Source organism: Pelobates fuscus, chromosome 10, assembly GCF_036172605.1.
Source record: "Pelobates fuscus isolate aPelFus1 chromosome 10, aPelFus1.pri, whole genome shotgun sequence".
NCBI classification, from domain to species: domain Eukaryota; kingdom Metazoa; phylum Chordata; class Amphibia; order Anura; family Pelobatidae; genus Pelobates; species Pelobates fuscus.
Window position 1 is genome coordinate 19,594,246 of NC_086326.1, and position 17,643 is coordinate 19,611,888.

General features: G+C 39.0%; 1 protein-coding gene across 2 annotated transcripts in view; it reads left to right on the forward strand.

Moving 5' to 3' along the window:
* The first annotated feature begins 227 nt into the window (after positions 1–227).
* Positions 228–17,643, forward strand: part of CRTAC1 (cartilage acidic protein 1) — a 478,485-nt gene continuing 461,069 nt past the window's right edge. For both annotated transcript variants that reach the window (XM_063435174.1, XM_063435175.1), the window contains exon 1: positions 228–339. In XM_063435174.1, the coding sequence (XP_063291244.1) occupies positions 310–339 (30 nt within the window). In that variant the 5' untranslated portion in view covers positions 228–309. The remainder of the gene's footprint in view (positions 340–17,643) is intronic.

Below are 17,643 nucleotides of genomic sequence, written 5' to 3' on the forward strand. Positions count from 1 at the left end.
TATTGGGATGTGCAATAAAAGATTTAAGGAAAATAGACTCTATATGTCTGCTCCTTATTGATCTCCTTTCCCCTGCTTGAGAATCCACTGCAATTTCCAGTTGTAAATCACAGAATAAGGCACAGAGCACACCCCTCCTCCTGCTATTGGCCAGCTCTGTTCTCTTATTTGTGTCCTGGCTCTGTGATTGGCCAGCCTGTTACACAAGCCTTTACATAAGCCTGACATTCCAGCAAGAGTTGTATAAACCAGTGTTACAAGGTGGCTACAATTTCAACTTGAGAACTCTTTTGCATCTAATTGTTTGGCATGGTCCTGCAGCCTGCAGTCTTCCTACAAGTATGTATGTCTGTGTTTTGCCCTGATTGCATGCAGCTATTCATTCTATTAATAACTGGGGGGAGGTGGGCTAGGACTATTATAAACAGTTGTAATATATAATCACAGAAAGCTATGGGGATGCATGTGACAGGGCTAGCATGGGTTAAAGTAATACTGAGTTGCAGAAGGTTTATAGTAGATTGTTATTTGCTGAGGACTCCTATAATACAATGACCGCATTGACTGTGTTACTGCATGTGATGAGATGATTAATGTGCATTGTGACATGTAGATGATGTTTATAAAACAATCCCTCTGTATATGCCTCACATGTTGCATGGTGTGGAACACTATCCTGATGCACCTGGGTAACATGTTAAACAAGGGTTAACATTGTGTACAGTGAACTTCATAATGCACAAGAAAACAATAAACAAAGGAATGATAACAATAACAATAACACTGGGATTAGTGCAGTATACAGGGTAAATGATATTCTTCAGATTAGCCTCATGCAGATTTTCCCCAGCAGTGTTTATAGAGTTAAAGGCTATCAGAAGTGTGATTATCTGCATGTCTAGACTTGAGCTGCTGGTTAAATGAATTGTGTCCTTATGAGAGAGATTCTGCTTATCTGAATTTTTTTGGGATCCATTTGTCTTCACATAATCTCCATGTAAAGCATGTTAATATTTAATTGTCCAGTAATTGCTCTGGTTGGCACAGTCACAGAAAGCTGTAATTACAGGTGGACCCATTGCAGTAACAGTGCCTACCCCTCTGTGTGCCACATCAGAACTCCACTAACCTTATTAAAAAGTTCTCAGCTGGTGATACAAAGACAGATGCATACTGCAGTTTTATTTTATTTTTTTCTATTCTTCAAATATCTTATCCTTGCTTTTTTTATCTCCCTTGTTACTGAGCTATTGTACATGGCTATATAATATTGCCTTAAAAAAAATCTAAACCTAAAACCTCACAGTGCAATGAAAGCTCACAATAGATATGATTGCCTTGCTTGACTGTTAACCCCTTTAAACTAAGTGTGCTGTGCTCCTAATGGCTTCTATTAACCTGCCCTTTACTGGTGGATTGGGTTGCTAAATCCATGCAATCATTCTTCTTATAATAAAATAAAACTGTTGGTTTTATATCTTAATTGCTCACTTTTGATCGTAATGTGGTGATCACTGCGAATGTATGTATTAATTATACATTAATTTACAGCTTTTTAAATTGCCTAATCCAGCATTTTCAATATTGCCTTCGTACCGCTACCTAATTAAGTATTGGCTTGTGTTGAAAAATGAATGTCTTTTTGTGCTTATTCCAGCTAATGTTCAATGCCTCATGCTGTTATTTTGTTTTATTGTACAGCGCTGTTGATTAGGTTGGTGCTATAAATAATAATGGCGCCAGCTTCTCGCTATAACGCAGACAGTTCAAATTGAAAAGCAGAATTATTTATTTCTCAAAGCTGTGTCAGATCGGAGGATACAAGAATAAACGGGCATTACAACTCTCAATTTGCCCAGGCAGCCAGAGGCTGGCCTAGAATTAACGAGAAAATGGCCCACAGGAGCTGTCATAATAGCACTCGCTTAACCCTCAATATAGTCATTTAAATGGTTAACAAGTTCCAGAACAAACTGTATCAGGTCTCCTGCTTCCCTTTATCATTTGCTGGTCAGCATCCCCAGAGATTCCAGACATTATTATGCCAGGTTGTCAGACAGAATGGTCGGATTGCAACAAGCCTTTGCCAATATTTACTTTGAGTAATGGATGTCCTCAAAATTCAGTGATTCTAAAACCCAACTTTATGAGGGCTGCAGCTGAACTCAGAATCCCTCTACTGCTAAATTATTTTTGGTACCAGCATTAAGGTTATATGTGACACTGTAATGTCAGTATAGATGCTTTATGCTACAAGCAGAAAAAAGTTGAGAATAAATTCCCTTTGTTCATTTGAGGTTTACAGGCAGGCGTAGATTCATATTTTATCTTGTAGTTCCATTGTACTGATTCATACATTACTTTAATTCACAGACACATCTACCTTTTGCTTGTTCGTATTATTACATGAGTCAGAAGACAATGTTCCCCCAATGCAGCATTAATGGCTCGTTGGAAGAACTCTGCCCTTATTAAACACAGTGCCAGCTAGCTCCCCCATAAAGATTCATTCACCATAACCCTAATTTTATATCAGCTAAGTATTTGATGGGGAAGATGATAGCATCTAATAAAAGGACTAATATATTTCTGTTTATCTCCTGTGATTTCGAGAACTGTTCCACTTCACAGACCTCACAATGGTTTGAACTCATTAAGCAGTCATGTAATTAAATAGCATTTAGATCTCATTCATAACTATTATGCCCAAGTAACAATAATACATACATATTCATGCAGAGTTCCAGCAGTATTAATATCATACACGTCAGTGCTATAAATACTAAGTAATACAATGTAAACATGATCTATAGAATATAAATGATTCTGGATCCTAGCTGTTCTATCGTCTTTCCATGTCCGGTATTCTGGTTTGAGCAGTGAAGGCAACTTGTTTTTATAGATTTTAGATTGTAAACTTGTTTGGGCAGGGCCCTCTTCACTTACTGTTCTTGTATGTCAAATGTGTTTTGTTAGAATTGTTTATTTGTCTCGGTTTATCTTGTATAGAGCTGCAAAATATGATAGCGCTATATACATCATTGTGATTGGATGTCAAATTATAATTGCGTATTAATATGGCCTTTCATATTCCATTACCCAAATAGACTATATACCGTACCATTAGGCATCTATTTCTTATGGATATTTACATTTTTAATACTCAATTAGGATGTGTTTATTGAATATATTTAAGGGTTGTGGCGTCAGGCGCTATGTTGACTTGACATGACCATCATTTCGTAAAGGTGAGAACAGCGAATTTACCGGCTGATCAAACTTAACAAAATAAAAGGATTGGGAATTGCGCAAGCACATCACAACCTAATAATAATAATGAAAAATCTATAAATTCTACTAGGCAAAATACAAATACACTTGAAAATATGTAAAATTCCAAATAAAATTTCTCTCAAAAGTTTTTTTTTTTTGTTAATAGTCTGTTTAGAAAATCTTAATCATTGCTTTAAACACGATGAAACGCAAAAGTAGGTGTATTTTTTATTTTTTTTATAAAACTTTAATACTCCCAACAATAAGTAAATATGTTTGATAAAAGTTGATTGGCATGCGTAAAAAAAAAAAACAGTTGGTCAACAAATGCATGACGAAGCTTTAATGTTTGTTTAAAAAAAATAATAATTAAATGTTGATTAAAGTATTTTTTTGTTAACCGTGCTATCAGTTTCTAATTGTGAGAACTAGGGGTTGATTTCTGCAGTGTATATTTCCCCCAAAATATTCCATGTGCAACTTGGCATGTACATTGTGGCCTAGTCTATTAATGATACTTTTATAGATGTGTGATGTTAGCAACACCAACCTATTAGTCCTTTTTCAGTATTTTTCTGTATGGTTTTGAGATTTTACTCTGTAAACACTTGTAATTGTGACTTAATGGGTAGCTAGCCCATGCAATCTATTTTCTCATCCACTCAACTCCAATCTCCATCATTTTATCATTACTGGAAAGCTGAGTCAGTCTTGTGATTTGGGATCAATCACCGTTTCTAAGCCCAGTACGCCATCTAGAACATCTAGCATTCATTCTGTGCCGTATTTTAAGACTGGGGTAACAGACTGTGTAACAGTGATAACATTTCGGTGACCTTACACAGCGAACACAAAGCCTATACGAAGTTTGCCTTTATGTAATTTTCTATATTTCAAATTTAACATTACCACATGCTGCCTGGTTTCAGTTAATAGAAAATTGATTTATTTCTAATATACCCTCACTTTCTTTGTCCTGTCTTTCTCTTCCAATCATGTCTTCAATTTATTGTTTATAAGTAGCTTACTTTCTGATGCTTTTACTGATGAAATGCAATTTTTTTTAATAGCTTTCTGAATTTCCAATTTGGAAAAGGGATGCATCATTTTCATCGTAGATGTTCCCTGATTAATATTTATTCATCTTTACTAATTGAGCATCTACCTGGTAAATCCTAAAATTACCTAATGCATCCCATAGCAGTTACTGGATGCAGCCACGTTGTGGACTAATAGTATTTTCTCCGAATTTCAAGTCTAATCTATTTTATTTCTGCTTTAACTGTAGCCTCACTATTAAATTGACTAAGCAATATGACAACTGGGTAATAGTATTCAGAAGTCAAAACAGGAAGTCTGGTGGATTGTTATAAATTTAAAACTGACAAAAGCTCTCAATCATATTGCAAATTCTCTCATTCAGGGATATAGTAAAGCAACTCCAAATGACACATGGCCTTCAAATAGAACGCCGTTGACTATTGTGTCAATTCAAGTTTTTTCTGTGCATGAATTATTCCATAAAAATTCAGGAAGCATGAACGACTGCATTGATATGTTCTGCTGCCACAGTTTATTTTGGGGGTTACTCCTTATTCTTTGTTTTACATGCAATTTTGTTTTCTTTATTTTTGTTTTAGACCAACTGTCTTTTTTATATTGAATGTTTAGTGATACAGTGCATAAAATGCTCCAATTGGAACACAACAAAAAACAATGTAACCCTTAACATGTGCATCAATGCAGTAATAATTCAAGGGTGACTGTGGTAGGGAAAATGGGTCATTCTGGAACAAGGGACATAGAGACATAAAATGGTTGATGAACCAGACAGATAAAATGTCAATTAAACATTGCAAATTCTGTATTGTCTTCAGATACAGTAAATACAGTGGAACACAATTCATTGTAGAGATTAGAGGTTTCATTGTAAAAATCTGCCTCTACCTTTTGAAGTAGTGACGTTTTTCATTTTAGTAATATTGAAGTCGATCATAGTGATCTCCTAGTAAGACTGGATTATTAACACCAGCCAGATAACCTTAAAGGAATAATGTAGACAACCATACCACTTCATCTCAATGATGTGGTCTGGGTACAATGCCCTAGTTCTGTTAACCCTTCAATGTAAAACATTGCAGTTTTTGAGAAACTGCAATATTTACATTGCAGGGACAAAACCACCTCTAGTGGCTGTCAGTATGTCAGTCATGACGCTGAAACCTTGTAGGAAAGCATTCACTCAGTGCTCTCCTATGGGGACGTTTGAACGCACACGCGATTGCTTGCCGCACTGCGCATTAGGTCCCCAATGCACTAGGTGGAGCTTCGGCACTGGTCAAAGGTGAGTACAATTGTTTTTTGTTTTTTTTTACTGCAAACAAGGGGGGTAGGATCTATGTGGAGCTCGGGAGAAGGACAGTATAGCACTAGGAATACAGATTTTTCCTAGTTTTCTTTTAACAACCAAGTGCAAGAAAGTTACATTTTCTGTTTGATTCATGTTTTAAAACAAGCTAATCTAACCTTTCTGAAAACTGGTATTGTTATTTAAGTGTTGTGAATTTACTAAAGATACAGAAATAATTAATTTAGTTATAAAACATCAACTTATTGCGTCTCTAGAACTGATTAGCAAAATTGGAAAAAGTTGCAATTCAGAACATTGATGATGAATGTGCGGCAACATGGACACTGTAGATACTGTTTCTGTCCCCTGGCTCCATTTCATTCAGCATTAAACCGCTTTTAATGTTTTGTGTTTATTAATGCTAATCGAGAGCCCATATCAGCCCATCGCATCTGTGCTGCTTTGGCTAACCAGGAAGTAGTAGCTTAAGCTGCAACGGTAGCTGTGATTGGATGAGAGTGCCAGTTGACTGCTTTAAGCCTATTCGAGCTCCAACTTATGGTATGAATGGGTATGACAACAAGGAAGTGTGCAATCTCTGCCTTAGCCACATATCCAGAAGGGGCCAGACTGCTCTAAAGTGGTTTAACACTGAATGGAAAGACAGTGCCACTGACTCCAGGCACTATAACCAATTCAAAGCGATGAAATGAAACTTTGAATTATCAGATCGATTATGGAGACGGATTATGGAATCGTTGATTTAGTTTTTAAAGCTGTTGAATAGACTACAAAGACTGCATCAGTCATTGGCAACATTTTATGTAACCTGGGCCATGCCAGATATAGCCCTCCCCCAGGTCTTCTAGGAAGGGGGTTTATAACTGCTGCCTTAAGCAGTTTGTATGGCAACACATGCTTACATTGTTGGATTGGATTGATACACCTGGAACCAGAAATCTTGGGGAAAATGTACCAGTATGAAGGACAGCACTTCTAAAGGGTTTTCGGTGTGTTGTTCCCTGCCTAACCTCCCTGATATTGCATTGTCTATATTAAATTATTTGCTTGTATATTTTTCTTCTGTTTTATTGTCACTGCTGTCGTTTTCTTTCACCAGCGAGATACAGATATTGCCTGGACAGGCTTGGAGAGTCACAGCTTGCTTTTGGCTGAAGGCAAAATTCAGGTTGAAGTAGACTTTTGCAAAAAGTTTAATGTTAGCTTTCTGCTGGTTACAATCTAGCAGCAGACAGTATGTTAACATTGCTGGCTGAATGTTGAATAAAGATGTGGCCATTACCCTTACCCACTTTAAAGCTTTTTGGGGTTCTTATGTGCGAAAATAAAGGTTTAGCGGACCATTTATGATCGCAAGGTCAGCATTCATGTAATTATTTTACTGTAGTTATATACAACCCTTATGCAATTTCTATGTTTCATTTTGCTATGTTGCATGATTCACTTTTGCAATTTAACTAAAATGTTTATTTTCTTGTGGTTTCTAGAGATATTCTTTATTACTTTCATGCTGTAACTATATCTTATTAGTTACCTTAATGGACAGTTACTACAAATGGCTTGCAGTACAAAGGAAAACATTGATATAAAGTATCTAATTTATTTTTCAATAAAGCCCTTCTTTAAGTAGCCAGGCAAAAATGGGAAAATATTACACTTGAAGAATCTACGTTTTACTGCTTTATCCCTGGAATACTATTGAAATACTAGAATGCGTAATGACTGTAGACCAAACTATTTTCTTTCTCCTGTAATGCCTTCTTGTGCCCTGCTGCTTTAATTACAATTGCAATTACCCTGGGCATGCATATTGGTCCATATAGTCTTGCCTTCACATTTTCTGTTATTGCTTTCATTATATACATTAGACTTCGGTCCCAAACATCTGGCAGCTGAGATTGGGTTCGAATTTTCTTTTACGCTTATTTGTTCCAGTTCTGTCATTGTGAGGCTGGAGATTGCTGTTGTGCCAATTTAATGCCAACAGAAAATGATGCCATCCAAAGTTCACTTACAATTCTGTCTTTCCACGAGACTCTGATAGTCCCAGATGGTATTAGAAAATGACATCTGTAATTTCCTGGGCTCAGTCGAATTCAGCTTGCTTTTCAATAAGTCAACTAATTTCATTTGAAACAGCAATTGTTTTCATGTCAACCTTCCGAGGTTTTTTTTTCCATCTATATTTTTTGATTTTTGCGTGTAAATATACAGTCATGTCTGTTGATGATCTAAGCTGCATGTTACATGCACTAACTAAAAACAAATTTGTTTGGGAAAATATTTTGTGAACAGAGCCATTTAGTGATCTATTAATGTGTAATGATTTTTTGTAGCTTATGTAAATAACTAAGAGGAACATACTGAAATTACAGTATTACTTCTTCACTACTAAAATATTAATAGACATACACTCACGTACAGCAGTTTTTTGCAGACATTTGAAGGTTTGCAAGTCGAAACAAAATCTGCTAATTGACAGGAAACTGGCACCATTCAATATAGCTTGAAATACTTTATTATTTCCCTGATTATACTATTCATTTTTTTTTTTCTGATTTTCATTTCAATATTTATGTAACCTTTTGAAGACTGATTGCCATGATTTTCCCTGCATTGATTAATTTCATGCTGTGGAGCAAGCATGGATGTACGACGTCTTCTCTGTGGACGACAAACTATAAGTTTACTTTATGAATAGGCTGCTAATTTAATCTACTCACAATGTATTATTTCTCCCCACTATGCACTGCGAAAACTTGAACTGGATTCAAACAATAATATAATAAAAAAAAGAATCTTGGACTGATTTCTCTTCCAAGCAAATCTAAACACTGGGTATAGTTCCAAAAATATGCTTTGCTTAAAGAGTGTAGTTGAAGCATGCAGCAGGGATGTACTTTATCTTTCACACTCCTATTTGCATATTTTCCATAATCCCCCCCCCCCACCCCCATCAAATTTAACAGTTAAGAAATGGTTTTGCATAATTGTATCAAAATATTTATTGTCTAACTTGTATTGGATTTTAACAAGATGTATATTATTTGTGTACGGCACATTCCGAGGACGTAAGGAAAGCAAACTTAAAATAAGCAGTTTTTTAAGAGCAAGTCAGTTGAGGTGTGCCGAAACTGACGTGAGGTTAGGCCTGTAAAAGAGGGCCCACCTAGGTAAAATGATAATAAATTGAGGGTGCGGTGGGAGGGGCACTTCCGAGAACGTCGAAGACAGGTAAGCAGGGGCTCACTCGGTTTATATAGGGAACCAAGTGCCTCCCACAATTACAGGCCAAGCCTTCTATTTGTGTACGGCACATTCCGAGGACGTAAGGAAAGCAAACTTAAAATAAGCAGTTTTTTAAGAGCAAGTCAGTTGAGGTGTGCCGAAACTGACGTGAGGTTAGGCCTGTAAAAGAGGGCAAAAATAAGAAGCGATTAAGTCATATGCGTTTATTAAGCAATACATTATTTAGATATTTCACAGAAAGCCATTCTTATCTCTTTTTCCGGATTGGGGATGTATCTGTTGTATGCAGATGATTTCCACCTCCCCATATTTTTAATGATGTGTGTTGGTACATGATTACCTGAGGCAGCTGTGGCTGCTCCAATGCGAAATGAATGGCCCGAAAATGAATGTGGGTTCTGTCCCAACCGGAGTAATAACATGCGTATGTAAAGCATAAAGTTTTTAGTGGTTAGGGGCTTCCCTTGAATAGCTAGAAGTGGGCAATCAGGGTTGGAAGTAATTTGGGATCCCACTAGTTTATCCAATACTCGGATAGGACACCATTTGGTCGATGTGGGATAAAATTTAATTTTCACTGGTGGACCTGTTTGGCTCGTTTTGGTATGAGTAATAGATAATATGTAGTGGTCCTGTTTTTTAACTAGGTGTTTCTTTTGGAGGCATGACTTGGAGTCAGAAGCTTTCTCTACAGTAAATTCTCTAGGTCTCAAGAAACCATAAACGGCTAAGTAAGCCGCGGATTTGATAATTAGGTTTGTGATTTGTTCGAAAGGGGACATGTCGAGTACATCGGAGATATTCTTGAAGAGCTTACTATCTATGGGAAGTCGCTTAGTGGGTATGTGTACTGATAATTTCTGAACGCCTTTGAGGACACTTTTAACTGGGTAGGAAGCTAGGAATGGAGATTTGTTGGGAAAGCAGGTTAACATGTAATGTTGAATTCCCGTTAAGTAGAGTTTGATTGTGTTGTAAGCTAGATTAAGAGAAAAGTGGCAAAAAGTTGTAAATGCAACCATGGTTTCAATGGGAAAAACATTTATTATACAGTAATCACAAACAAAACTCTTAAACAGTTCATATGCTCTGGAATAAGCTTTCCTTGTATTAAGGGATAAACCTGCCTGAGCGAGTGTCCCACTATGGTGTAAGAGAGAGCTTAACGTATTATTAGGTCTGTGAATTTTGGAGGTACCCTGGGTTGCTGGGTTGCTGTTGGATGCAGTCTGAAGAATTCCTGAAAATTAAAGCGTGACAGAGCATCAGCAGCGGTATTTTGTATACCTGGGACGTGAACACAGGTTATGCAGAATTGGAGATTAGCTGCTAGCCAAGTCAGTCTTCTGATCAAGTTCATAACCGTGAGGGACTGAGAGCGGCCTTTGTTAATGATATGACACGTAGCTAAGTTATCACAAAAGCATCTGACTGACTGCCCCCTCCACTCTTTACCCCACGTGTGTGCTGCTGCTACGATAGGGTAAATCTCGAAAAGTGCAGAGGTGGTACTGAAATTTTCGAGCGAGGAGGTCTCAATCTGCCAAGAGTCGTATAGCCATTCATTGCCAAAAATGGCCGCATAACCTATGGTACCTGAAGCGTCAGTCCAGAGTACTGGGGAATCGTCAGAAATGGGGGGAACAAATAGCGACCTGCCATTCCAAGAGGATAGGAACAGCTGCCACATTTTTAGATCAGCTGTAGCTGATTCGTCTATGGGTGTCGTGGAGTCGTCGTCAGGGAGACCGTGCAATAGAGAGAGGATTCTGGAAATGAAAGACCTGCCCTGTGGAATTATTCTCATAGCGAAATTTAGTGAACCGAGTAGTGACTGTAGCTGTTTCCTGGTGCAAGTGCCTTGTGACGTGCAGATGTTTATGTAAGAAAGAATTCTGTCTACTTTCTCTTGGGGCAGGCTGGCTTGCATGGAGACAGAATTGAGCGTAATCCCCAGGAAAGTAATCTCCATGTTGGGACCTTCAGTTTTGTCCTGGGCTACAGGGACTCCTAAATCTTTGAACAGAGTGAGCATGTGATTAAGGCTGTGTGGAGTGCACTGGTGTGGTTCGATGGTGAGGAAGTCGTCTAAGTAGTGTATGACAACTGGACATCTGCAGAAGTTCAGGAGTAGCCAGGTTAAAGTTTCGGCGAATAGGTCAAATAACTTGGGGCTACTTTTGGAGCCGAAGGTAAGTCTGGTAGCAAAATAGTAGCTGTCTTGCCACTTAACTCCATGCAGATGCCAGAGTGACTGATGAATGGGAAGTAATTTGAAGGCGTTAGTAATATCTGATTTACTTAACCAGGCCGCCTTCCCGGAGTTAATGATAGCTTGTATGGCATCGTCGATTCTGGCGTACTGCAGTGAAAAGTCTTCTGATGGGATTAGTGCATTTAGGCTAGGTGTAGAAGATGAGTGAGGTGCAGAAAAGTCGATAATTAGTCTCTTTTTATTGTTAAACTTCCCTGTGGCGATACCTAGTGGGTTTGTTATCCAGGAGGAGAAAGGTGGTGTAGTAAAAGGGCCTATCATGAACCCATTGGTGACTTCTTTCTGTAAGAGTTCTTGTAAGGTGTCTGGGTCTGTGAGAGCTAACTGTAGGTTGGGGCATTCCAAGATACCTGTGGGGAGTGACACAAACCCTGTGTGAAACCCGTGAGTGAACCCTGTCGTGAGAAATTCCACCAGATGTAAAGAAGGATGATTAGACAGGTAACGTTGCAAATTAGGTACGTTTATTGGAGTGGAAGCCTTTTTAGGGTACAATCTGTTAGGGCACATCGTTTTGGCATGTGCCCTGAAACAAAGCGAGCACACATGTAGCAGCCTACAGGCACTATAACTACAACCCCCAGCATTGAAATTATTGCAGACTTGGGCTTTACCCAGAAAAACAATCGGCCTGCCTAATTTGTCTCTTACCTCCCTCTGGGTAGAGGTGGACTGATAATCGGAGTTGGCGCTACTGGTAGAAGGGATTGCTACATTTTCGGGACAGAAATTAACCGAATGAGCTGCTGATGAGCATAAGGCGCAGGAAGGAGTTTTGAGACCTGCAAAATGCATCAGAAATCTGTGTCTAACTGTCCCCAGTCTGTGACTGTATTATATTGAGATAGTGATGCGGCTGATCTGGATGAGAATGACTTGTGATAATCGTAAAAGGCAATGCCCCCATACTTATAAGCTAGCTCGATCACTTTGTGTAGGTATAAGTCTAGCTCCTCTCTGCGGAGGGGAAAAGCTGTACAGATCACGTCTCTGTAAAGACCAAATGCCAAGACAAATTCGGGAATGTTAAGTTTCCTATTTAGTCTAGGATCTCTAGCCTTCATCACTACTGACAGATCCTCAAACGTGTATGCCCTGTTCTCTACAACGTCTTGAGCCGCTATCAGTAGTGAGGCCAAGTTAACGTCCTTGCCCTCTATAATGTCACGTCTCAGAGTCTGCGGTATGAGGTGAATAGGATTGATTACATTAGTAGCTTTTTTAGCTGGTAGAGGGTTATCGTTACCTCTAGGGTTAGGCGCGGGCTGAGCAACAGGCCCGGGAACTTCTGGGATTGTTGGAACATTATTAGCCTCCAGATTATCCAACCTATTATTTATAGTAGCTACTGAGGATACCAGGGAGGCCATCATGGCGTGCAATTCAGCCAGGCTATTTTGTACGTTAACCTCTGAACTAGGGCCAGGCCTTTCGTTATCCTCAGTAGAGTTTAACAAACGAAAAAGTTCATTTTTCCTGGCTGTAGCCGGATAAGGGATATTCCTCTTTTTGAGTTCTGTGGTGATTTTAGGGATAGTCCAGGACCGATAGCTGGAAGCTGGACTCGGAGGGATGGGTTCCCTTCTCTGCATGCCTGATCTGAGAGGGGTGCTGGTAACCGACAGATTGTCTTCAAGTACAGAAGCGTTGGACATGCTAAGGGCGTGAGGCAGACAGGTTGGATTAGTACAGTACTGTATATTACCGCAGGGACCCCGCTTACTAGATTAGTGCCTTCAGGCAAAATTGTATTAACTAGCTTATGTTGGTGGCAGATGAGGCCCTAACTACTTGCCAAGTGGCTATGAGAGGCACTACCTATGGTTTGGCTCGTGGGGCCTTTGTGCCACTGAGGTGGGTGGCGGGGTGTTGGCCTCTCGGTGACACGTAAAAGAATGTACAAACGTTTGGCCGTGACGGGTGAGGCCCTAACTATGAATTGAAGCAAGGCTTTAACTAAGCGTTGGGACGATTGGCCTGAACCTCTGAACGGAAGGGCTGATTTTATGCCTTGCGGGACCACTAAACTTATAGGCAAAGAGGCCTATGGGAACATACCTAAATTGGCGGGAGTTTTTACAATTAGTCCTAATCCCCCCCAGGGGCACATAAGAAAACGTACCTGCTGACAGTGTCGTACTAGGTATACTGTAGAGGAAGGAATGATCCTTACTTGAACCTAATATATTTGACTAAAGACAGGAGGATAACGCTTGTCCTGAAGGGAACCAATGGAACTAAAGGGAAAGAAAGGTGACCCATTTATGTCAAGTACTTGCTTACCTGAAATAAACATACAAACGAATTGGGTGAATTGGAGGCCTACCTCTTTAATAACGCTGCGAATTCGTATAACCGCGAAGGGCCACTTGCAAGTAGTGTCAGTACTAGTACTACAGAAAAAGAGGATATTAACAGCCATCTAATTATCTATTTATTTCCTTTTTATTATTTTTTTTTTTATATACCTTTAAGGGGATCATATAAGTAACTTTAAGAACCCAAACTTTAGAGAAAGGAAGTACGTTTATATTAGACCGGATAAAAAGAGGAACTAACTTAACACTTGTTAGACATAGCTAATTAAAATTATCTATTTATTTGACTGCAATAATGTGACAATTATACATGAAAATGTAACAGTTTGAACGAACCGGCTACACATGTAGCTAAACGTAAGACACCCCTGCCCGGCTGAACATGCGAATCGACATTGCGAGGTGAATGTGTAACCGAACGTGTTACACGAACCGAGAGTTTGCACGGAGCGGATTTAGACACGAGCCCGCGAGACTCAGGGCTAAACTTACGTTTTTTGCCGTCCGAGTAGTATTACTCACGAATTCAGCAGCAGAGCGTTTGAAACCGGGCTGCCGGCGGGCGGGAAACTGACGTCACGGACCCGTGAACCGGAAGTACACTGAAGCACTTCAGAGAACGTCGAAGACAGGTAAGCAGGGGCTCACTCGGTTTATATAGGGAACCAAGTGCCTCCCACAATTACAGGCCAAGCCTTCTATATATGTCCCCAGTTTTCTAGTTTAAATGTCTGGACAAGAGGAGGACAAGAGGGCATAGTCTACAATTAGAAGGGCACAGATTAAAAAATATCAGGAAGTATTACTTCACTGAGAGGGTAGTGGATGCATGGAAAAGCCTTCCAGCTGAAGTGATATAGGTTAACACAGTGAGGGAATTTAAGCATGTGTGGCATAGGCATAAGGCTATCCTAACTATAAGATAAGGCCAGGGACTTATGAAAGTGTTTAGAAAATTGGGCAGACTAGATGGACCGAATGGTTCTTATCTGCCGCCACATCCTATGTTTCTATGATGCTTCACCTCAATGGCAAGTAAGGGATCATCGAAATTGCAGGGCTGGATTGCCATAGGGACTAACGGAGCTTAAGCTCCAAGCCCACGCCCATAAAATTGATTAAAAAAATAAATGCGTGTACATGCCATTGTTCTGTAATGATGTGCAGAGGGAATTAAAGGGATATCATAGAGAGGAGTTGAGAGCTGTGTGACTTGCAAAATGGACAGACTGGGTTGAGAGATGGAAGTGAAATATTAGGATAGGGTATGTGTGTTCCTATAAATGTGTCTTAGGAAGTTCCCTCCTCTACCACCTCCACCAGATATGAGACTCTTTTTAGGGTTTCCTGTCTATAAGACTCTGTAATTATACCCATCATACTTGTGGCCGAATAGTCTCTTCATCCAATCCAGCCCTAGAAAAGCAATTAAGTCTACCAATAGTGCATTATGAACATAAAAAAATGTTGTGGTACAGATTGAAACATATGATGTGGGTGACACCGTTGATTAGCCCAAACAGATATAAATACATTTTTCTTCCAATAATTATGTTTATTGACTTTTAAATGTTTATTTATTTATAAAATATATTACCAAGAATGTAAACTAATGCAGCCATTGAGAAAAACGATTGATCTTGGTCTCAATCACCTCTGACAAAAATCAAAGTGTGTTAAACAGCATAAGTTACCCATAGCAACAGACATGTGGATAATAAAGCCAAATAGTCATAATTAAATAACACATTATGAAAAATCATATCCTATATTCCCCCCTCTATACATGGGTACTGTAGCATAATAACATTTTTAATATGTTGATTTTAAGTTATAATATGCATATAAACAGAAAAAAAAACATACAAATCATGCAAATAACTTTCCTTTTTAGAGATGTTCCACAGAGCGTGGCCAATCATCTTTGCCGACTCCAACTATACGATACAGTAACCGTGTATAGAGGGGAAATATAGGATAAAAACCAATAGAGAAGTATGGCAGTAAGAGATTCAATCATGCAAAGACAGAGTTGAATGAAAATATATATATATTTATTTTCTTGAATACGTTACCATTTTCTTTCTTTTTCTCCTATGGGCAAAATGCCGAAGTGCTATCATACATAAAGAAAATAAAAAAAAACGAAACCAAAAAACAATGAAAAAAATGGAGAATAAAACATCTACTAAAAAATGCTATAAAGAAAAGTAAGGGAACAATACAATTCAGAGCAGAAAGGAAAAGAACATTTATTTACACAAGGCAGTTATGATCAGGATTTGCTGAGGGAGAAATGCTTTATTCCATCTGCTACTGTTCATGTATGTGGGATTTGCAACGTTCCTTTTCTGGATCAGTAAGCACACATTCCTTTGATCTCAATCTGTATTGTCAGGTTAGCTGATTTGAATACTGCTTTTCTTTTTTTCTTTTGAGTTTTATAAATAGAACGAGAGGTCCATCGTGTAGTGTACAGCATAGAACAGTCTAAGCTAGAACTATCACCACTATGAAATTTACACCACTAGTAAAATAGCTTGTGTTAAAGGGAATCTATCATGACTCACCATCTTCTCCTGTGCTGCCATGTCTTCACAGGGTGTAATAATACTTACCCGGCCCTTGAGTCAACGAGGAACCTCCAAACTGGCCACATGGCCTGAATTCCAGCAATGAGAATGCTGGTCGCTTAAAGACACATCACTTCCAGCTCGGGTTGGTCCACGTCAGTCCGGAGCCATTATGGTTTGCAGGCATGACATCGATCAATTAAATCACACATAATAGTATTTGAACTCATTTGGCCCACATTTACTGTGTCCTATTGTGGTTTCTGTTCTCCGTATCCTTTAGTGCATTCCTTGTTACATTTTGATATTGCTGGTATTGACCTTGGCTTGTTCATGACCCTGAGTTTTTTTTCTATAACCCTTTTCTGATTTGTTTACCATTATATTGATATATGGTATACCTGACACCGGCTAGTTCTCGTTTTCGCTGTCTGTTTCATCCAGACCTAGGCTTGTATTTTATCTATTATAAGTTAACTTGACCATTCTAAGTACTGGTAATACATCAATTTCAGTCCAGTCTGTTACTGCTATCCTAGACCCTGCATGCTCGGGTTATGCCTTGTGACAAAGGCACATCTTCACCTCTAATTCACCTTTACAATGAGCAAATCAAGCAAAACCTAGTAAAATAGTTTAACACAACAAATGCTTCAAGTGGTTCCCCAAATTCAACTGAAAATGCAACTATAATGACTTCTCCAGTAACAAAATGAATCAACCCCTTCATGGTAAGCATCTTTGGTACCTAGTAAATGCAGGGCCGTCTTTAATTTGGATTGGACCCTGGGCAAGCATTTACTTGGGCCCCCCTGACTACATATAGATACGCACAAATACACTACCTGACACACACACGCAGATACACACTGACCGCATATAGATACACACAAGAACATACAGATACACACAGACTACATATAGATACACTGACACACACAGATACAAACACTGGCATGCATGCAGATACAAAGGTACACACACTGACTTCATATAGATACACCGACACACATACAGACACACAGATACACATGCAGATATACAGATACAAACACTGACACATACAGACACACACACACACAAACACAAACACAAATGGACAACATACAGAGACACATTCTGACAGACGTACTGACACAGACAGCCATACTGAAACACACATACACAAAGACATACTGAACCACACAGACACTGATGGACTCACACACACAGACATACAGATACACTGACAGACATACCGGCACATATACACACATACAGATGGACATACTGAAACACACATACACTGACAGACATATTGACAAATACAGAACCACACTGACAGACTCACACATAGACATACAGACATTCTGGCACACATGCACACAGACAGACATACTGAAACACACATACAGACACACTGACAGACACACACACACACACGCACAGACATACTGACACACTGACAGACTCACACACACAGACATACTGACACACTGACAGACATGCACACAGACACTGACAGACTCACACACACACATACAGATACACTGACAGACATACTGGCACACTAACATATACACACATACATATATACTGACACTG